Here is a 22,452-nt window from a genome sequence, read left to right on the forward strand (position 1 = left end):
TTGGCATTAGATGCTGCGATATATGTTACTTTACATTGTAGAGACTGTCAATCAGAACACAGTTCATGTATGGAATGCTCGTATAAGAAGTTGATCTGAATAAGGTGTGTTAAATAAGAGAAAAGTGCATTGTTTTTTTAACAGCTGAGGATTTTTTTTTACAGCTGTGGTGGCAGGACTATGACCACGCCCCTCCCTACCCAAGATTCACATGCACTCAGAATTTAATTGAACGAAAAAATAAGAACAAATAATGGCAATCAATAGCACAAACAAAAACTATATACTTTTTCCCACTGTAATGGCCTTTTTCTTATTTTATTATTCAAATAAAGTCCAATTCAAAAATGGATGTTTATAAGCTTTAGAAATTTTCTCATTAAAACAATGTAATAAGAAGTAGACATAAGTTATCATTACAAGAAATTAGTATTAAAATAAAATATTTGTAATGCAAAGTTGGCACAGAAGAACACAAAGTGGCATTTTCAGACATTTAATGAGGCTCAGAGTGCAATTAAAGTAATTTTCATGTTGAGATTAATATTTTAAATACAACTTTTAAATTTAAATATTAATTAATGCGTTTATGACCTCAAGGTTAGATTATTGTAATGCTTTATTGGGTGGTTGTTCTGCACGCTTAATAAACAAACTTCAGCTAGTCCAAAACGCAGCAGCCAGAGTCCTTACTAGAACTAGGAAGTATGATCATATTAGCCCGGTTCTGTCAACACTGCACTGGCTCCCTATCAAACATCGAATAGATTTTAAAATCTTATTAATTACCTATAAAGCCCTGAATGGTTTATCTCTCAAAAAAAAGAGCGAGCTCTTATCACATTATAGTCCTGCACGTCCGCTGCGTTCTCAAAACTCTGGCCATTTGATAATACCTAGAATATCAAAATCAAATACGGGCGGCAGATCCTTTCCTATCTAGCACCTAAACTCTGGAACAATCTCCCTAACTATGTTCTGGAAGCAGACACACTCTGCCAGTTTAAATCTAGATTAAAGACACATCTTTTTAACTTAGCCTACACATAACACACCAACACACTTTTATTATTCAAAATCCGTTAAAGGATTTTTAGGCTGCATTACTTAGATTTGCTGGAACCGGGAACACTACTCCTAAAATACGATGCAAGTGATCTTCCTGATTTATCTCAGTTCTTTAGCATAACAGAAACTATGTACTCTCTCTTTTCCAGCACTTTAAATTAGCTTCTTTATGCTTAAGAGAAATGAAGGAAAACAATCCGACTTTTATTATTATTGATATTATTACGGCAGAAGTTACATATAAACTTGTTAAAGATGTCGCCATCTTTGCCCAACAAAAAATAAACTATGAGTGTGCGTACACCATAGCATGACATTATGAATAATACATTTATATATAATCGTAATGCATTAAACTTGTTTTTTGTTATTTATGAGCCTCATGTTATTAAATGAGAGAAACATTCAACAAGAAAAAGCCAGTTTTGCAAGTAGAACAATATCGCTAATAAAGTTAAGAAATTCTGTGTCGATCGACACGCCAATGATGTACAGAGCGCTTCTCTCCAGAGTGATCTTATTCCACACCGCACTCTCCAGCGTGAGTTCCCACGTGCCTGTCATATCTTCCTTTTCTGGTGAAACCTTGTCCACACTGTCGGCAGACAAAGGACTCTCTCCCGTATGAATTATCTTCACGTGTTGATTCAGATTCGCTTTTTCGATTGAAGCTTTTTCCACACCGTTCACAGGCGAAAGGTTTTCTCCCGTGTGAACTCTCAAGTGAACTTTAAGATTTCCCGTCTGGTTGAAACTCTTTCCACACAGATGACACACACGTAATGCTTCTCTCCGGAGTGAATCGTCACGTGTCTTTCAAGGCTTTCTTTCTGGCTGAAACCCTTTCCACACCGTTGGCAGACGAAAGGACTCTGCCCTGTATGGATTATCATGTGGTTATTAAGGGTTCTTCTTTTAGTGAAGCTCTTTCCACACTGTTGGCAGGCGAAGGGCTTCTCTCCGGTGTGAACTCTCAAGTGCGCCGAGGTCCGCCTTACACGAGAAACTTCTTCCACACCGCTCGCAGACGAAAGGTTTCTCTCCGGTGTGAATCCTCATGTGCACTTTAAGATTTCCCGTCTGGTTGAAACTCTTTCCACACTGATGGCACACGTGATGCTTCTCTCCGGAGTGAGTTTTCAGGTGCCTGTCAAGGCTTTCTTTTTGGTAGAAACTTTTCCCACACTGTTGGCAGACGAAAGGTCTCTCTCCCGTATGAATGATCACGTGCCTGTTAAGGATTACTTTCTGAGCGAAACCTTTCCACACTGTTGACAGGTGTAAGGCTTTTCTCCGGTGTGAGTTCTCATGTGGACCTTAAGGCTTACCTCATAAGTGAAACTACTTCCACACAGTTGGCAGGCGTAAGGCTTCTCTCCGGTGTGAAGTCTCATGTGCACCTTAAGGTCTCCTGTTTGAATGAAACCTTTTCCACACTGTTTGCAGGTAAAAGGCTTCTCTCCGGTGTGAGCTCTCAGGTGCCTGTTCAAGTCGCCTTTTCTATTGAAACCTTTTCCACACTGTTGGCAGGAGAATGCCTTCTTTGGCTCCTCTTTCAGCGACAGGATGTCTGTGACGAAAAAAGACAAATGAAAGTTAGTTTTTGTACCGTTAAACCTGGCTATGACAACTTTTCTGAAGACATTTAACTTTTGTTGCGATTTCAGGCCCAAATAGTAGTGCAAGCGAAGGTCTAAGCTGGACATTTCAGGGAAATGAACAGAGAACGTTGATCCAGGCAACAGAAGAAATAATCCTACTCACGATAGGGTTTTAATGACAAAAACTGGACAATTAGCTTCATCTGATCAATGTCTTGAGGTACTTGAGGTATAAGCAGAATAACTGACTGCAGGTCGTTGAATTATTCAGAAAAATAATACACACCTGAAGTTATGATGATGATAACAACAAGCACCTGGGTTCAAAATTAATTATTTTTTAACATTTGTGGTCGTATTTCATTTGTGTGGTTTTTGAAGTGTTCCTATAAACCTTCATGAAAGTCTTTGTACGTGTTCATCTGAAGAAAAACCCGAGACGGCACAAGGGGGAATAAATGATGAGAAAATGTCATCTTTGACAGAGCTATCCTATGTTATGTTACACAGATAAGGTCAAAAGCAATGACTCTTTTCCATTTATTTTCAATTTAGCTACTTCAGTATGCTCCCTCAGACAGTCAAGCACGCGTTTTTGATCTTCAGTTCACCACATTTAATGTGTGTGACATGGCTGAAAATAAAAAGGAGCTCTGTAAAATGTAATTTTAAAGAGTATGAGGTGTCCTAAATGAGGTTTACGTTTAAACTGTACTTCAGTGAAGTACAAATCCACCAAAAGTAATACAACTTCAAATATTTTACACCCTGGGATGTGCTTCAAAAATACAATACATTATCTGTAATTTCTTGCCATTTTAATAATCATCAAATGAGAAAGAAAATCGACCTATTTGTTCCTCAGTGTCTTCTTCTTTGATTCTGAACGTTTCTTCAATCTTCACATCTTCAGTCTCTTCTTTAATAAACTCCATTTCTGCTGAGACTGTCCTGTTTAAGAAGAGAATCAGTCCAAACTAAATCACTGTGTTTGTCTCTAGTTAGTAGTTTCTGACTGAAGTCGTGTTTATGATGAACTCATTCATGAATGAATGAGCTTTACTGAATAACCCGCGTATAATCGATAGAGAAAGCGCTACGACGTTACAGTACACATTAATGAATTAACTTTAAATCGTTTGTAAAAGCTAATAAAAAAAGATTAAGCGATTGTCACTGCAGTAAACACTGAAAGTTTAAAAACACAAACCTCCGCCTAATCACAGCGGCGCAGGCTTATGACGTCAAAATACCAAAATAAAAGCACGTTTCTAAAGCACACGAAACGCAATCGAATTAAAGAACTCGGTGGGCTTTTTATGTTCCTTGATTCTAGGTTTATGTTCATCATTGTCATAGAATTCTGCTCTTTTTTATGTAGATTTCAAGTATTTTACTTTATACAAATAGAATTAAAAGTCAGTTAAAAAATAAATTGAAACAATCATACAATTTGTATTGGTTTTATAGGTTAGAATGAAACTTGCATTGATTTTAATAGAAGCGGTCCTGTTGGTCTCTACTGGAAATTGGGCACCTTATATTTATAAATCCACTAAATCCTAATGTAATATGTCCCAAAAATAAAAAAACACACACACACACAAAAAAAAATCAATTTAATGGAAGAAAAAAAAATCAATTTAATGGAAGATAGCATGATTTACTTTAACTTTAATTTCATCTAGAGACAAACCTCATAAAATACAGTGTCCTTGTTAATACATTTTTAGATGTTTTTAATTGTTAAATTTTCAATTTCCAACCATTTTTTTATCCATTTTTCTGAAAAAATTTTTTTATCAAAGAGTAAAATTAATCGATGAGTACTTTCAATATTTTCCCATATAATTTATTTGAAAAACTTCAGCGCCTGTACCCGGATTTAGTTCTAATTTGCTGTATCTTAAGAATGCATATTATTTTGAAACGAATTACTAAAATGTTCAGCACCATGCCCTGATGGTACTCAAAAAGTGGTACAGCACCACCTTTTGGTCAAATTTTTTAAGTTTTTAAAAATGTAAATTTTTTAAAATCAGACTATTTAAACTTTTTTATCAACTTGGATCATGCAGGATTCATGTTGTAAATCTACTTTTTTTAACCCTCCTAGACCGTTCGGTCAATTTTCACCAAATTTGGATTAGATCACCTTTATACCAAGCTGGCAAAAAGTTATGGAATTTGTGTCGATACTTGAAAGGGTTTTCATTTAGTGCATCAACAAATTTGCTGCCAAGATGCCAAACTGCATGTGAGGGATGTATCTCTGCATGGGTTTGACATATTTACACCAAATTGGTATAACTGGTCTCAAAATATTTCTTGGGTCATGCTGACATGAGCACATGTCATATTTCCTTAATGTACCTTATTATGATAGTGTCACATGGATGGGAATATATATGGGAATTATATGCAAATGAGTTCATATAAGGTGATTTCTGGGAGGAGTCAGGGTGGAGATGAACGTTCTCACAATCTTCACCTGATTGGACACGCTCAAGAAATTTTTTTAACTTTCTCACAATTTTAGGGTTGAAATCTACAGAGAGTTTGCATTGTTGGTGCATAAAAGAAGCTATAGATGACATGGGAATGACAGGTGACAGCTGATGCCAGTACAATGTTGGACTCAGTTGCTAGTTTTTGATATTTATGACTTTTTGATAGTCAACGGACATTCACAATAATATAAATAATAATATTGGTGAAAAACTAAAATGTGCAAGAAAAAAAAACATCACATAAGTAGTCAGGAATGAGTGATTTCACAGCATAAATATTCAACATACTTGAGTTTCTTCGGTCTGCAGTTGGGGTCCTCCAATTTCTCTGAGAGAAATCTACAGAGAGTTTTATAAATGAATATACCACCATTCCTAGTGCAATCTGTGGTAATGCACTGATCACATAAGAACTTGATGGATATTTGATGGATAAGTAGGAATTAGCATTTAGATAACTGGCTAGCGGAGCCAAAAACAGTTTCCATTTGATTAGGGCTGTGGTGGTTGTAGGCGTTAACAAAGCACCAAAACACATAAATATCATGCTGGAAGTATTTGGAAGCATTTGTCACTCTTGAGAGGAAACTGTCCTGGGATTATCATTTCAGGAAATGAGTTAAACAAAAACCACCTGTCACAACTTTTTGACTAGAAAGATTGTTAATGTTTTTTTAAATAGGTTTCTTCAGCTCAACGTGTGCCTGCGTTTCTTTGATCCAAAGTACAGCAAAAACAGTACAATTCTAAAATATTACCATTTAAAATACCTATTCTTCTTCTATTTGAATCTCTTCGGTATAACAAATAAAATAAGGTTAGGTAAACCTGTGCTGGTTTCAGCCTAATCATCACCTCCAGCCATCATTATTATAAACTCTAGACTGTAAAATGTACTTTACAATTTAACAAAAGACACTGATTCATAAGTCCCTAATCCAACATAGACAGGTTCAGTGAATGTAGTGCTGAATGTGTGTAAGTGTGTGAGTGTGTGTGTGTCAGAGACAATGTAGAAAGACAGAGTTCCAGCTAAAATGTCCAGATAAACTCCTATTCTGTTAGAAGGGGGTGAAAGGACCTTAAGGACAGTTTCTTTATCATTGTGACATACAGTGTATGTGTAATTCGAGCAGTTTAGAGCCCAGGACTTCTCATTGTATCCAAAATAACAGTCTTTACTTGCATCTTTCCTGCTGATTCCTTCGTATGTAACTGATATACAGTCTCTCTTCCCGCTACATTCAACTTCCCAGTAACAGCGTCCAGCCAGACTCTCTCTGCTCAGAACCTGATGCCAGTAGTTAAATCTCTCTGGACGATCAGGATATGACTGTTCCTCCTCTACACATGTCACTTTTCTGTTATTCTCAGACAAGATGAGATGAGAGTTTGCAGTGTTTAGGTCAAGTGTGAGATCACAGGCATCTGACCAAAAGAAGACAGATTAGACGAACTGTATTATATTTTGTTAATAGCTACGTTAAATGTGTGAGTGTCTGGACGTACATTTTCGCAATCCCGGTTTGATCCTAATAGAATCTCCATGGCTCAAACTGCAAAACAAAAAAATTACAACAGACACATTACAGATTGTAATAGTTTGATTACTTACAAAACAGTAGACAAAAAACGGCTAAAATCATGTGCATTCCAGCCGATTATTGGCCGATCCTATATTAGTAAGGGTTTCAATAAGGGCCACAGGAGACATAATAAAACAGAACATGAGACGTAATCTCAATCAATGTTGGTGCATAAAAGATTTTACACTGAACTAAACTGCATCTGAAATTGTGTATTGGGACTATAGATGACATGGGAATGACAGGTGACAGCTGATGCCAGTGCCATGGTGGACTCAGTTGCCAGTTTTTGATATTTATGACTTTTTGATAGTTATTTTACTCAATGGACATTCAAAATAATATTAATAATAATATTGGTAAAAAAAAAACCTATATAACAATATACATAAGCAATCAGTTTATGATTCCACAGCACATATATTCAACATACTTGAGTTTCTTCAGACTGCAGTTGGGGTCCTCCAATTTCTCTGAGAGCAGCTTCACTCCTGAATCTCCTGGGTGATTGTAGCTCAGGTCCAGCTCAATCAGGTGTGAGGGGTTTGAATTTATAGCTAAAGCCAGATAATCACAGCCTTTCTCTGTTACCATACAGCCTGACAATCTAGAACAGATAAAGGTAAAATAGGTCAAATATTTTGCTACAGTCAATAACTATGCCACTTCATTGTGTCATCAGTAACTGATGCAGTGGGAACTCCATGCACTGTACGAATGATAATGCATGTGACATAGTGGGCCAAACACATAAAGGCTTGTCACCACCTTGTCTGGCTTATTATTTCCTTCAGGGTAGAGAGTGCATTAAGCCATGCTCTCTGATTGCCTGTCAGAACTATTATCAAAAATATTGGGAACTAATTTTTTCACTGCCTATTCAAGAATTGAGTATTCTTTACATTAGTGATCCTTCAAATCTGGAACTCGAGATCCATTTTCCTGCAGAGTTTAGCTCTAAACCTAATCAAACACACCTGAGCATGCTAATCAGTGTCTTCAGGATCATTAGAAAATCACTGGTAGGTGAGTTTTATCAGGGTTGGAGCTAAACTCTGCAGTGCATTGGACCTCCAGGGTAAGATTTGAGGAACCCTGCTTTACATGTTTTAGTCATGTATTAATTAATTCATTATTTATTCCGTTATTGTGACTAGTTTTAGGTTCACATGGATACTGTACAAAACTTGTAGTGGCTGTTACCTTACCTTGACTGACACTATACTAAGAATTTTAAAGGGGTCATATAAGGCAAATTTTCCTTGAGCTGATATGATTCTTTAATGTCTTAATCAAAAGTCTGTAATATAGTTTGTTTAAAATTTCACCTATGTTACCCTGTCAAAACCAGCTCTTTTCAAAACACTCTGTTCTGTGTACTTCCCCTTTAAATCTTCACAAGTTCTGCTGACCCCCGCCCCTCTTTTCCAAGGCATTTGTTTATTTATGCTTATTTAATCTTTATTTAGCCGTATTCCTAATCCTAGACATTACATTCATTGGGAAACCTGCTAATTAGCATATTATTAGGAAAGGCAACTTGCAAAGATTCATTAAAAGACATTATGCTCACTACTTCTGTAGGTGAGGCTGGATCATAATTGATTCACACAAACTTAAATGCATTTAGGTAGATCAAGGGCGCATTCCTCTTCAGATCCAAACGTAAATTAAAGTTAATCTTCTTCAGGAGTAAATGACTAATGCTATATTCATTGTTACATTCAACAACGAAACACCTATATCTCTGACATCACACAGTCAGACGGCTCGATTTGAGAAAGGGGAAAACATTACAAAAAAAAAAGAATATTGCAAAAAACGCTGGATAGATTCTTATCATTATAGGGTGGTTGTGTACACACACTGCCAACACACATTTCAGTTCAAACTACTTGTAAAAGTGCATGTGCCATTATATGAGTCCTTTAAATAGGTCTCTTAATTTGAAATGCTCACTCAGAACCTAATTATGTCTCAAATCCATTATGATTTGATTTAAAAGGGTGAATGTGAATATTCACATCTAAATTGTTCCACAACTCAGGCCTGGTCTCTACTCGCCTGTTTAACACATACTCCCTCAGCAGTGTGTTTGTGGTCCGTATGTGTTGAAGTGACACCTTTTCAAGTGTTCTCAGCAGGTTGATGATTTAAAGCGGTAATAAATTCATCCTGATTAGGGTTGAAGCTAAACTCTGCAACAGGCCCAAAGTTGAAAACCTCTGCTCGACAGTGTTTGATGTCAGGCTTAATTCTAATGTTGTGATGGAATATAAGCATTGTCATAAGCATTGTGTTGATTATGGTGGAGCCTCTTGTACCCTCATTTAGGAAGCTGTGGTCAAATTCATAAGTCAAACATTAAAAATTAGCCTTTTGAAACCTTAGTATCTCCAAGCAGCAGTTTGGGTTCTTCAGTCCATCAGAGAGCCGCTTTACTCCTGGATCTTGCAGGTCATTGTCACTTAGGTCCAGCTCTCTCAAAGGGGACCCTGATGATTTGAGAGCTGAGATCACAATTTCACAGGACTGATCCGTAAGATTACAACCAGCAAGCCTGAGACAGATAAAGACAGATAAACATTTTTAAGTGAAAAAAATTGTTCCTTAATAACATTTTTTTATTTGCGTAATTCTTGTGACAATAAAAGAGATTTAGAGGTTTTGCATGTTCATAAACACGCAGAATAAACTATACAAAAATATATATCACTTAAAACGAAGTAAAACTTACAGAGCTTTTTTGCAGTTAATTACAGCTGGTATCAGTCTCCTTCTGCTTTTCTCTGTGGCGTTGTATTTTTAAGTCCAACTCATCCAGTGGCTCCTCTGATATCTGAAGCATGTAGGTTATTGCTGAGCAGTGAGCAGCAGAGAGTGAGTTTTCTGAGTGTTTCTTTGATTTTAGAAACTCCTGAATCTCTCGGAACAGAGTCTGATCGTTTACTTCAAGCAGACAGAGGAAAAGATTGATGGATCTCTCAGCTGAGATATTTTTGTCACTAATGATTTGGTTTTTGATGTATTGTGTGGTTTTACTGACGGTCTCTGAGGTCTTCTCTGTGCGTGTCAGTAAACCCTGTAAGAGTTTCTGAGAGGATTCTAGTGAGATGCCCATCAGGAATCAAAAGAAGATCCATGCCTCCTCTCTCGCTCATTAGAGCCTTTTGACTACTCTTTTATGTAGATCATGCAGTGAATCAAATAGTGTTTCTGTATTGCTACTTACATAGATATAAAACACATAGAAAGCAGCCAGAAACTCCTGAAAGCTTAGATGTACAAAGCAGTAGACTTTCTTCTGACAAATGACGGATTCCTTCTTAATGATCTCAGTGCAAATCCCAGAATACACTGCGGTCTCTGCAAGGTCTATGCCACTCTCTATCAGGTCCTCCTCATAGAATATCACATTGCCTTTCATCAGCTGTCTGAAGGCCAGTTCAGCAAGTTTCACGATCACTTCTCTGTTAGACGACAGGAGTTTTTCTGGATTACTCTCATCATACTTCTTATTTCTCACATTGATCTGAATAAGCAGAAAGTGAATGTACATTTCAGTAAGAGATTTTGGGATTCTTGCTGTTTGATCATGTTGGAGGAGCTTCTGAAGCACAGTGGATGAGATCCAGCAGAAGACGGGATGTGGCACATGATGTGGAGGCTTCTCGCTCCTCTAATGTGTGAGATGATCTTGTTGGCTTGTTGCTGATCACTGATTCTCTTTCGGAAATATTCCTCCTTCTGAGGATCATTGAATCCTGAATTTCCGTCAGACGGTTGATGTATTTGGAGGGGATCTGATTGGCTGCTGCTGGTCTGGAGGTGATCCAGATGAGAGCAGAAGGTAGTAGCTCTCCTGTGATGAGGTTTGTCATTAACACACCCACTGATGAAGTCTCAGTCACATCAGAAACTTTCTCATTGTCAGAAAACAGTGAAATTCGACTTTCATCCAGGCCATCAAAAATGAACACAATTTTAGACTCCTGATAAATCTCTAAGCCCAGATCTACGAGTTCAGGATAAAAGTCAAGCAGAAGTCTGTGAAGGCTGTACTGCCTCGTCTTTAACCAAGTTCAGCTTTGAAACTGAAGCACAAACATGAAATCTACATCCCGATTGGCTTTTCCTCGGCCCAGTCCAGAATGAACTTCTGCACAGAGACTGTTTTTCCAATTCCAGCAATGCCTTTAGTAAGAACAGTTTTGATTTCTTCTTCCCTCTTTCGATTCTTCGTCTTATATTTTGGTTCAAGGTAGAGATCAAAGATGTCATTGCAGTTGATTGGAGTGTCTTGTAAGTGTTGTGTTTTGTTTTTTTCTCCATCTGTAGCACCTCATGTTCTTCATTCACCCCTTCGTTCTCTCCCTCATGATGTAGACCTGTGTGTAGATCCTGTTCAGGAGGGTTTGATTCTCTTGTAGTTTGGTTCCTCAAATAAGCTCTCATAATTTTTCTTCATGGTGGTTTGTGTCTCTCTTTGACTCTCTGTAGGAGATCATCCTCCTCTTTATATGCACTTTTGAAACATAAAGAAAAGTATATATAACAAACAACATCGACAAAAATCTAAATAAAAAAAAAAAAAAATCTAAAATTTAAACAGAAATGTAAAGCCAATGCAGATTAATAATGTACTGCAGGCATTTGGTGGATAAATTAGAAAATTACTTTTCAATATGTTTAAGTCTTTGATGTGCATTATTTATTTTGCATACTTTACATAATTTTTCAAACTTCAGTCATCATCGCCATGTTTATACTTACATTGTAGATTGTGCTTCATCATTGAGATTCATGGGATGCTCAGCTGAATGATTCCTTTTCAGAGATGCTGTCCTAGTTTTACAGAAAAACCTATCATTATTTCCAAACTGCTCTTCAATAGCTTTATTTCTTCCATTTAAAAAAAGTGTAAATAAATTCTGGTGCTCTACGCACTTTCATCTTTATCTCCTATGTGCTGAAGATACAGTATTTGATTTAATTTTACATGATATTTAATTTAGGCTTTACATCTGCTGATATTTAGTGTATAATTTCCACAGGTATTACATGCATATATTGAGGGTACATTTGTAACCAGTTAATGGGAATATCAAATGCAATCACTTTACTTCTGTTTTTTCTAATAGAGATTGTTTATTTGAAATTTATGTGAACATTTTAGTGTAATTGTATTTTTAGTGTAGCTTTTTTTAAGAGTGTACTTACGTTGTAGATTGTGCTTCACCACTGATATCTGGAGGATGCTCAACTGAATGATTGCTTTTCAGAGACACACAGCTGGGTCCTGGAGATGCTACATGCTGACCCGTCCTGGTTTGACAAAAAAAAAAAAAGATTATATCTCCTAAACTCTAATGCAAACCACATATCCTGAAAACTCTGACGATTTCCTGGTAAATGGTAACAGGAGTTGTGTCTACGTTCATTATTTCAAAACTGCTCTCCAATACCTGAAGCTGGAAGTTTAGCTAAAAGCATAAAAGCTGTCACACTATGAGTGCAACACATCAACATTCAATATGAAATAGCTTTTTTATTTATTGCTTATTTTTTAATAAGTGCGTTCACACACATGTAGTCAGACTTGACACAAGGCTTCCAAAACACACACAGACCCACAGAGGTTTAGCTGTATTAGTGAAGACCTTGAGGTGGCTCTAGACGCACATAAATCACTTTAGATATGGAAGACACAAACAATAAAACAGAAAAAACACAGTTGAAAATGTGCTTGACTTGTGAGGTTATCACTACATACCCAATATAAATTATGCAAACGTTTCATCAGTGTAAAAATGTAATCAGATATGATGTTGTTGTTGAAACTGCTAAAATAAGTTTTAATTGTACTCGACCATCGATTTAAATGGTCTCCGCACTCTAAACGATCTGAACGATGTTGGAGAAGCATTGTTTTAATTGATGTTGCCATGGATATAATCATTCCACCAAGCCATTGATGCATTTCTCTCTAAATTACCAACAATTGTTTTTTTATTTCATATTTGTCGGTGGCGACCTGCCACGTTATCCAAGTGGACCGATTTTCCAAAAGGCTTCGTTGAATAAACATGAGCACGTAATGCACATTTAAAAATCAAACCGAGGCGTGGGTGTTTTTATATCGCTGTATTTCAGAAGACTTTAGAAAATGTCATTTTCATTTCATCCTGCATGTAAGGCAGCGTTTTGAAGCTCAATGCTGCTTTGTCTACAGCCTTTCAGGGAAACCTCCATTTCTCGTGTTTAAAGCACCTCCTGCTTGCAGAGAATGAACTATTTTTAATAAATCAGTCTGATTTACGCAGCAAAACACATTTTTGATTATTGGGGTGTATATACTATTGGCGTTCAGAGCCATGGGGTGAAAGCATGCATGTGCAGTAAGGTTTGTTTTCATTAAAACCGTCTATACATTTAATACAATTGCAGTCTAATTATTTTGAAATGAATTATAATATATCCATTTCTATCTGTAGGGAAACCTAGTGTATATAGTTATATTTGAAAAGAAGTATTGCTGTTTAATCTAAAATAGAAAAACATTCTGTAAATATATTGCTAATTGTTATTCATTGCTGTGATCAAAGATAAGTTCTATGTAGAACCATTTACTGTAAAAAGCTTAATACACAAAATGAAATGCTGGAACACAGCTGGAACAGTAATGTACTGTTATATGTACAGCTTTTAACTTTTACAGCATATTACTGTTGTACTTCCTTCAAAATGACCTGCTTCAATTGGAAGTCGCTGAGTTTCTATCCATCTGAGATGGATCTAGTATGTCGTCCTTGTTAGCCCATGATCTTTCCTCAGGACAATACCCTCCCAGTCGAGAGAGAGAGTTATCTAACCACACGATTAACCGCTCTCTAGACGGGCTGTAAATATATCAACAGACAATATTTACACAGGAAAGCGCTTTTGCGTTGACACAGATGCCACATGAGAAGTGGAACAGAAAACCATGCAAAGAAGATAGGAGTGAGCCGGAGTGGTGTGTTTTTAGAAAGCCATGTCAGGCATCAGATGCAGCAAGAGACGTGAGCTCAGCAGTCAAAGGCATAAGGCAATTTCCACAACTTCTGTAGCATTTATTTTCCTACCATGGAAGTCAGTGGTGCCCCAAAATGGTTTGGTTGCGAACATTTTTTAATTATCTTCCTTTTTGTTCCACTGAACAAAGAAATTCATGCCGGTTTGGGACCACGCAAGGATGAGTAAATGATAAAAAAACTTCAATAGTTTTTAAAAATGCATCTTCTTTCAAGCTTGGTAATGCTGGTGGATAGTGGCCATTATTTTGAAGCTCTGTAAAACGAATATTTCGCAAGTACTGCAATGTAAAAAACCTACACACTTTCAGGGGTTTATCACATTGGCTTCATAGATGCCCAATTTGCTGCTGCTTTCATTCAGCAGGTCCATGGACTCAACCATGTCCTTCACCTTTACGTCTCCAATTGAAAAGAATGATCTGACAGAGCAAAGTCTCAGTTAATGTCCTTTTGAGTTTTTCTTTTAAGACCTGCTCCACAGTTTTGACATAAAGCCACAACATCAAATTCTTGGTGTCTCTGTCCCCTGCTATTAAGCTTTATCCCAAGTTGACAGACTTTCTTCAGGGAACAGTCCTTCGTAATAGTCTCTGTGATTTAATCTAGTGTCACACACTCAAAATTCTGAACAACAGTAACAATAATAAATGGATGTGCAGTATAGAGTAAAGGCTACAAACTGGGCATTTGTGTGAAACTCTTTTAGTGGGTAAATGGACGTTTTTTTATACTCACACAGATTCAGAGGTCACAGATTCATCACTAGTCTTGTGGAGATAATTTTTGATTCATCACAATTCATCTGACAGCAGGGTTTTGGACAGAGAGTGTCCAGCTCCTCTCTCTGTGGAGAAACTCATTGTAGAGGCCGTCAGAGTCGGTGGTTAGGTCTGTAATCACAATTGTAAATGAGGTAGACTCTCGTATCATCCACGCAAACAGTGGATACAAGAAATTATACACGAAATTATCACAGTTGCGCTTGCAAAAGAAAGTACAAGGTCATTCAATAGCTACACCGGTCTACAAAGACTGCTCTACAAAAAGGCTACAGCTAAATCATAAAGCACGAAACTCTGTAAGTGTTTCAATTACCATCATAGCATATCATTCAAACAGGTTAAATCAGTCATCTTTTGTTAAGTTGAAGCATATTGTTTTAAATAGTCTAAACGATTACTTATAGCTTTATGAACGCACGTACCATGAAAAACTCTGAACTTGTGAATGTCAGTCTCTTTCTTTTCCCCAGCCTTACCTGTTTTACCTGTTCCTCTACCTGGTTCATTCAGGTTGCAGGGATTTGTACTTTTCGAAGACAAAGACAGACTAATATTACTTTAAAGCCGCAGTCTGCAACTTTTTTCTGTTCAAAATGTACCATTTATACCATAGGCTTGTTTGAGAAGCTCCTAGCCTCGCCTGAAATGGAGACGATAGTATCCTCTGCAGTTAGGGGAGGAGTGAAATAAAAGTCAAGACGACAGGTCCATTCTCTGGGAGTGGAGCAACTAGAGATCAAAGACAGGGATAATGTTATTCTCACTTGTGCGCCGTGCTGCTGATAAACATGATAGAATTTCACTTCTGTTACTTTTATATGAATAAAAATACGATGAACAACACTACCAAAGTGCTTGCTATTTAATTCCATACAAAATATATTACTAGTCACTGTCATTTGAAAGTAATTTGATTACAAATTTTTGTTAATTTTAGGTAGTACATATAATAGGAAATGAAAAATAAATAATGCCTAATAAATGTGCCCAGCAATATACAACAATGAAAGGGTTAATCCAAACCATCAAGACTGTGACATATACAAAAAATTACTTTTTACTATTAACTATATTAAATAACATGATCGATAATTAAATTGCATTCATTAATGTTAAGTAATATTCAGTTTTAATCTTACACATTATTAAAAAATAATTTTTGTCCGTTAGCATTGGTCAGTGCGCTGTGAATTAACATGAACATTTTGATTAACATCAACAAAAATTAAGAAATGCTGTGATAATGTATCATTGTTCGCTCATGACTGTTAATGCATTTAGTAACGTTAACAAATCAGAGCTTATTATAAAGTGTTATTATAAATGATTTATAGCAGGGCTGTGCGTTAACTTTTCTTTCACATAGGACCGGTGCTACAGACGGTGAACGCCGCTGCACAGGCAAACAGTTAGAGGTGGGCGATATGGCAAAAATATTTTTTATATTTTAATACTTCTTCTTTTTTAGGAATATCATGATTCGTTATTTTATCATGATTCTTTGTCATGCTACGTTTTACTATTCTGCAGGTTGCCAGAGCATTACAGCCAAACTCATTTCCTTATTGTAAAACAAATAAATAAAATAAAAGGCTTTTGAGGTAACAAAATATTAAACAAAAAGATAGTCAAGCCAACTTTTAGGGCAAACAAATCGAATCCGCTGAGACTGGTTGCCTTAAAAATGTACAGTGTGTATGAAAGTTCAACAGTCATGAGTAGTGACTGTAGTTTTTCTGTTTTGTTGTTTCTTTTAACATTAAAAGAAAAGTTCACACACACAAAATGAAATTCTGTCATATTGTTCTATTTATATACCATAATTTACTCACTCTCAAGTTGTTTCAATCCTGAATTAGTTTCTTTTTTTTGTTATTTTGAGTAACCAAGCAGATGCTTAATTAAAAATGAACTAGACCTAGAATTTTCTGTCCCTAAAACTGACAGAAAAAGATAAAGGCTAAGGGATTTGTTTAGCTGTAATGCATTCAATGAATATTTTGATGACTAAATATATGAAAAAGGTTTTACAAGAGATCCCACAAATCTTTATTATGTGATGTACTCATAACCACACCTTAGGTGACACGTTATCCAAACATCATAACGCCACTGGTGACGCTTCAATAGTATGTCTTAGTAAACAATTTTTAAGAAAACTGCCATACATGTCAATATGTCATAGCTAACTTCACTGAATAGGAAGATGGCTAGTATTAATGCCCCTGGGGTATCAGATTTCGACCACCGTAGAAGACGTGAAATTAATGTCTACTGGACATACATCAGAGCAGGAAGCTTCCCAGCAACCAGCGTGCCTTAAGAACTGGGGTGGGTCATTCTCCTCCAGCTCCAACCCTAATCAAACAAACCTGAGGTGAGGTGTATCAGGCTGGATCAAATCTCTACAGGAAAGTTCATTTATGAGTTACAGTGAGTTACAGTGTAACAGGTTATAAGGTCTGGACTGATAGTGTTTATAGTGTGAATGAAACATAGGAAATATATTGTATGGATGGATGTAAGATAATGAAGATTAAGTGTGTAAATATCGCAGAGGACTAGACCGCATGAAAGACCAACTGAAGATGAGTGTGGGAAATGGTGCCCTTCAGATGAAGAGGACTTCTTCCATGAACACACATACGTCCCAATTCATAGACTACATCTTTCAAAGGATCCAACTAAAAACTGATTGTGTCTGATTAAAAAAATGAAATACTTTATATTTGCAAAGCAACATAGGAACAGGGAGACCTCTCGTGGAACTGCTGGACCTGGACTAATAGAAAGACTGGTACACGGCCATGGAGCATCATCTGGGATCATCTACAGCATTTACATTTAGTCATTTAACAGCATTTAACACAAAAGAGGTAGGACAGGGGGTTATTTTATCCAAAACGACTTAGAAATGAGGACAACAGGAGCAATCAAAATAAACACATCAATGACATGCAAGTGCTATAACAAGTCTCAGAAGAAGTTGTAAGTTTCTAGTAATTTTCTCCAGTTATACATTTCTCCACATTCTCCAGAATGCACCCATTTTCAGAATTCTTTCATAAATCTTTTCAATAGTTTTCTAGCAGTTTTAGAAAATGGGCCTGCTGGGGAATGTGACTTCCTTGCAGGCCAAAGAAATGGGACAACTTAAAATATAAAGTTAATTGATACATCTTTCCTGAAATGTATTGTGGCATGTCATGATGTATATAATCTGCTGTAGGAGTGCAAGTGTCCAGCTACCAAACTACCTCCCTGTCCTTATTGCTTCCATCCCTGAGGATAATGTTTTGTGGTGGGGCTCCTCCAGTGAAATCCATACTTTAACCCGCGAGGACATGAAAAAAAACCTATAATAACAGTGTAGTAAAAGTAAAAGTAGGCCAATTCTGTGTGAAAACCGTGGACTTGGCAACACTATTTACATCTTAGAGTGGCATATTCCACAAGCTGTTATTTTGGCATTGGCTTCGATATTAGTTTTTAGACTGAGAAATTCTGAAATTTGCAGGTTCTTTTGATAATACATTGTCAAAATGTGAAGAGAATTTTGTTTTCTCATTTCATTTCCCCATTTCCAGCGATGATGCGAACTGAAAGTTTAACATGCAGGCTCCTCCTCAAACAGGTATAAGGAAAAACAACTGCAGGAGCAATTCACCACAGACTAAGTGAAAGTAAAGCTCAACTCAGCTCTGCTGTTCTCAATGTTTCATGTGATTTATTTATGTTTTTTTTACTTGTTTGAAGCGTCATCCTTGTGATCTGTCTGGAGTCTCGTTCAATAAAGATGGCGGAGGGAACTTCTGAACCCAAAAGTAAGAAATATATTCACACAGATTTAGAGACTCTATATCAGAGATCACCAAACTTGATCTTGGAGGGCTGGTGTCCTGCAAAGTTTAGGACCTCCAGGACCATACTTGGTGACCCCTGCTCTATATGCTTCTGTTGCCATGTTTCAGTTTTTGCCTTATATCTTTCTTTTACAGGAAAAGGTTTCTGTCGTCTTAGTCACATAACCTTCATATAATTATATGCTCTTAGTCTTAAAGTGCTTTCTCAACAAATATGATTATATATATAAACAAAATATGAATTTGAACAAATACACAAGTTATATCAAGAAGACTCAGGAAGAAGAAATTCAGTTTTCACAGTAACACCGACCACACCTGCTGCCATCAAAATGACGCGAAAACAAGGAGAACAGGTTTAGCCAACAGCCATGGAAATTACTCAAGGCAGCGACTATTTGCGCAACTTAGTGCAAATAGCCATAGATTATATTCACACCGTTAAAATGGCAGGATATTCTGCTGATTATACTTCTTATTGCAGATAGTGGCAATTATCTGCAGGTCAGTATTTTAGTACATCATAAAACAGTATGCAATAATAACGTATTATTAAATGGATGCCACTTTATTGGGACAGTAAAGCCCTCTCTACACCTACCCTACAGCTGCTAACTTTTTGATAATTTTTACTGAAAATAAATGCTTTTGTGATGTGATTTGAAATTTCAAACCCGGGTTGGCTGTGTTAAAATTAGTAAAAATAAAATAGTCACATTAGCCGTTTCTTAATATGCATTCATTAGTAGTCTTGTGTCCTTGTGTTCTCATTCTATGTCATCACCAACCCATGAAGTTAAAATGCAAGAAAGCATTGAATGCACTCAGTCAATTCTTTAGAAACTCGAGAAGAAAGTGGGGGCAGAAGAAGTAAGCTTTCAGTTTTTCAATCTCGCTAAGCAACATATTCCAGCTGCAAGCTCACAAAGATGACACCTTGTGAAAGCAAAACCTTCTTTTGCATAATTTTTACAAAGTGAGAAACCCTGCAGTAAATTTAATTGACATATTGAAAAGAATCTCAACATTGACAAAGCATAGAGAACAAAAATAGATACTTCAACTTTCAATTTTTTTTCTATAACTTCATGCTTTAAGAAGGAATTGACTTTGCCTGTATATTTGTCTATAAATAAGATTAGTTCTACATATTATACTCAATATATTCTGTCTCTTTCAGAGATGTCATCCATCAGCTCCAGTCCAGATGATCCAGTGATCCGGATTCTCCTGATGGGCAGAAAGGGTTCTGGGAAAAGCTCATCTGGAAACACAATACTGGGAGAAAAGAAGTTTAAAGACCAAAACGCAAGAAGAAAAATAAAGCTGGAGTTTTTGAGGGTAAATCTGAAATCGGTGGAAAGCAAATCGCTGTAATTGACTGTCGGATCTACTGCATCCAGATCTGAATAAAGAGCAGCAGAAGACAAAGACAGACCAGCTGATTTCTCAATGTTCAGGAGGTTTCAGTGCAGTTCTGCTTTACTGTTTCTTTAGAGAAACCTCTGGAAAATGAGGAAGAGATTCTGTATTATATTAAGTGTTTATTTGGCCCTGAAGTTCAAAAATACATCATGATTCTGTTCACGCATGGAGATGAACTGGACGATGATGAGACCATTGATGAATACCTAAAACACGAAGATCATGAGGATCTCAAGCAACTGGTGACAGAATGCAAGGGAAAATTTCACTGTTTTAATAATAAAAGTGAATCAGATGAGAGTGTCAGACGTCAGAAACAAGAACTACTGCGCAAGATTGAAGGAATGACGATGGAGAATGGAGGAAAATTTATCATGAAACAAATGAGGAGGAGATCAAGCATGGAAATTCCTGATATCTTTTGTAAGTGTCTTTCACATGCTGACATTATAAATGACTTCAAAAATATATGGCAATTTGTTCACAGAGTGTACTGTAATTAACTTATAGGTTGACTTACTGGTCTTTCTGTTGTAATTTCAGTTGATCCAGATAAGACTGATGTGATTCCTGAGATGAATGGCCAGATCAGGCTGGTTCTGCTTGGAAAAACTGGAGCTGGAAAAAGTGCCACTGGAAACACTATCGTAGGTAGAAACGTGTTTGAATCTTCAGCCAGCTCAACCTCTCAGACCAAACAGTGTCACTCAGAAACTAGAGTGAGGTTTGGTACAGAAATATCAGTGATCGACACTCCGGGACTTTATGATACCAAACTCAGCGAAGATGAGATTAAAAGTGAAATAGGAAAATGCATGACATTCACTTGTCCAGGACCACATGCTTTTCTCATAGTGATTAAAGTGGGTCGATTTACTGAGGAGGAGAAAAAATACAATAAAGAAACTTAAAGAAGTGTTTGGAGAATGTATGGAAAAATATTCCATGATCATCTTAACTCATAAAAACAGTTAAAAGAAAAAGCAAACCATTGAGCAATATCTTGAAAAAGGTGATCCAGCTCTTAAAGAACTTGTAGAGAGCTGCGGAAACCGAATCTTCTGTCTGGACAACGAGTCTGCCAGTTTCCCACAGTACAAAGATCTGATCGGTCAAGTTAAGACAATGGTGGCGGAAAACGGACACTTTTCAAATGAGATGTTTGAGGAAGCAGAGAAATGCATTCAGGAGATTCAGAAGCAGAAACTCAAAAGAAAGTAAAGCGGTTCACGCAGGAGAGCGGACGAACAGAATGGCAGAAAATATACTGGCGTTTAGCAGAGGAGTCGCGGCTCGAGGCTAAGAAATGTTTTTCGGACTCATTCATGGCAGACCTTCTTATGCATCCTCATGTAACAGGATCAGATGTACGCAAAGCACTGGAGGTGGTGACCCTCGAGGAGAAAGAGAACACCATAAAGGAAGCTGAGGGCAAGGGAATCAGACACGCAGTGGCTGTTCAACTCGCAATCAATGCCACGCGAAAACTAGCAAAACAGAAAATGTGTACGATTCAGTGAAAAACTCAATGAGACAGAAGACAAGTTTGGCCTAAATGATCTTTGTGCCCCCATCTGCAACATTTCCTTTTTTTACCGTTTAATCTTTTTTCTCCGCAGTTCTGTTTCTGGTCTATTCTTTATATCCTTTTTGATTAGCTGCACCGCATCGGGTTTCAGAGACATGACTGACATCTGCTCTTTAATTATCTCACGCTCAGTTCCACTGAGCAGGCTAGTATTAAACGTGAGCTTGGAAGTCCCAAGACAATTTTTAATATAACTCTAATTAGATTTGTCTGAAAGAACAAAGTCACATACACCTAGGACGCATTTTTGGGTGAACTAACCCTTGAAAAGATGAGGCAGTGATCGGTCAAATACCTTAAAGAGCCACAAAATGGCATTTATTGTCTTCTGTCTGTGTGTTATCACAGACAGAAGACTCTTTGCTCTGCCATGAATTTCTTGGCAAAGTTCTGCGGTATATGTCCAAACTCCACGCTGGTAGAGATAGCACTTTATTATGCTGGCGGAAGTAATAATACCCTCATTGAAAAGTGAAAAGGACTGTTGATCATTCTAAATCCAACTCATAGTCTTTTGTGCAAAATGCTTTTAATGTTCAGATTAAATATACCACACCCCTATTTAGATAATAAAGGAACAGTTCACCCAAAAATGTAAACTCTGCCTTGTTCTGCCGCAACAAAAAGTAAGACATTTTGAATAAAGTTTATAACCAGGCTGTTTTGGGTCCCCGGTTTTATTCAATGCATAAAAACAATTGAATTAATTTCTACTTTAGATTTGTAGAAGGTATACTTAACTAAGTTTTTAAGAAACTAAAAATTACGTAGTTTTAAGGTTTGTCAAAATACAGCCCAGGTTTTGAGTCTGACATTTTAAATGCTCCATGTTTAAGTAACGGTGCTACATTTCCATCAGAGTCTCCTGGGGCCAATACTTCATACGTCACTAATTCAATTAGCAGGAATTTCTGTTGCCTATTTGGCATCATCTTAGATCGGTCGGTTCTTTG

The 22,452-nt window shown here is 36.9% G+C and overlaps 1 protein-coding gene, 2 long non-coding RNA genes and 1 pseudogene across 3 annotated transcripts; 1 reads left to right on the top strand and 3 right to left on the bottom strand.

Moving 5' to 3' along the window:
- Positions 1-5,249: 5,249 nt before the first annotated feature.
- Positions 5,250-11,220, bottom strand: LOC122331639. Its single transcript, XM_043229156.1, has 7 exons — positions 11,107-11,220; positions 9,998-10,297; positions 9,503-9,570; positions 9,152-9,325; positions 7,199-7,372; positions 6,689-6,735; positions 5,250-6,607 (listed from the first exon to the last, which is right to left on the bottom strand). Exons 1-7 carry the CDS (start codon positions 11,218-11,220, stop codon positions 6,078-6,080), a joined length of 1,407 nt encoding a protein of 468 aa, XP_043085091.1. The 3' UTR covers positions 5,250-6,077.
- Positions 11,221-11,238: 18 nt separating this feature from the next.
- LOC122331618 lies at positions 11,239-14,677 on the bottom strand. Its single transcript, XR_006248247.1, has 4 exons — positions 14,577-14,677; positions 11,986-12,090; positions 11,539-11,610; positions 11,239-11,290 (listed from the first exon to the last, which is right to left on the bottom strand). It is a non-coding gene; the product is annotated as an uncharacterized LOC122331618 (long non-coding RNA).
- Positions 14,678-14,679: 2 nt separating this feature from the next.
- On the bottom strand, positions 14,680-15,293 carry LOC122331632. The gene is made up of 3 exons (XR_006248262.1): positions 15,232-15,293; positions 15,100-15,149; positions 14,680-14,731 (listed from the first exon to the last, which is right to left on the bottom strand). It is a non-coding gene; the product is annotated as an uncharacterized LOC122331632 (long non-coding RNA).
- A 2,987-nt stretch (positions 15,294-18,280) lies between these two features.
- LOC122331540 lies at positions 18,281-22,157 on the top strand (annotated as a pseudogene).
- The last annotated feature ends 295 nt before the right edge of the window (positions 22,158-22,452 follow it).

The sequence above is a fragment of the Puntigrus tetrazona genome, unplaced genomic scaffold (assembly GCF_018831695.1).
Source record: "Puntigrus tetrazona isolate hp1 unplaced genomic scaffold, ASM1883169v1 S000000001, whole genome shotgun sequence".
In the NCBI taxonomy this organism is placed as follows: Eukaryota; Metazoa; Chordata; class Actinopteri; order Cypriniformes; family Cyprinidae; genus Puntigrus; species Puntigrus tetrazona.

Bases quoted from the DNA above. Each gene is read 5' to 3' on its own strand.
- LOC122331639 (XM_043229156.1), bottom strand. From the start codon at position 11,220: ATGAGAGCTTATTTGAGGAACCAAACTACAAGAGAATCAAACCCTCCT. The intron at 10,298-11,106 runs GTGCTACAGATG...CTGCTTATTCAG, and splicing joins GGGTGAATGAAGAACATGAG to ATCAATGTGAGAAATAAGAA. The intron at 9,571-9,997 runs GTAAGTAGCAAT...AGTTGGACTTAA, and splicing joins TCTATGTGTTTTATATCTAT to AAATACAACGCCACAGAGAA.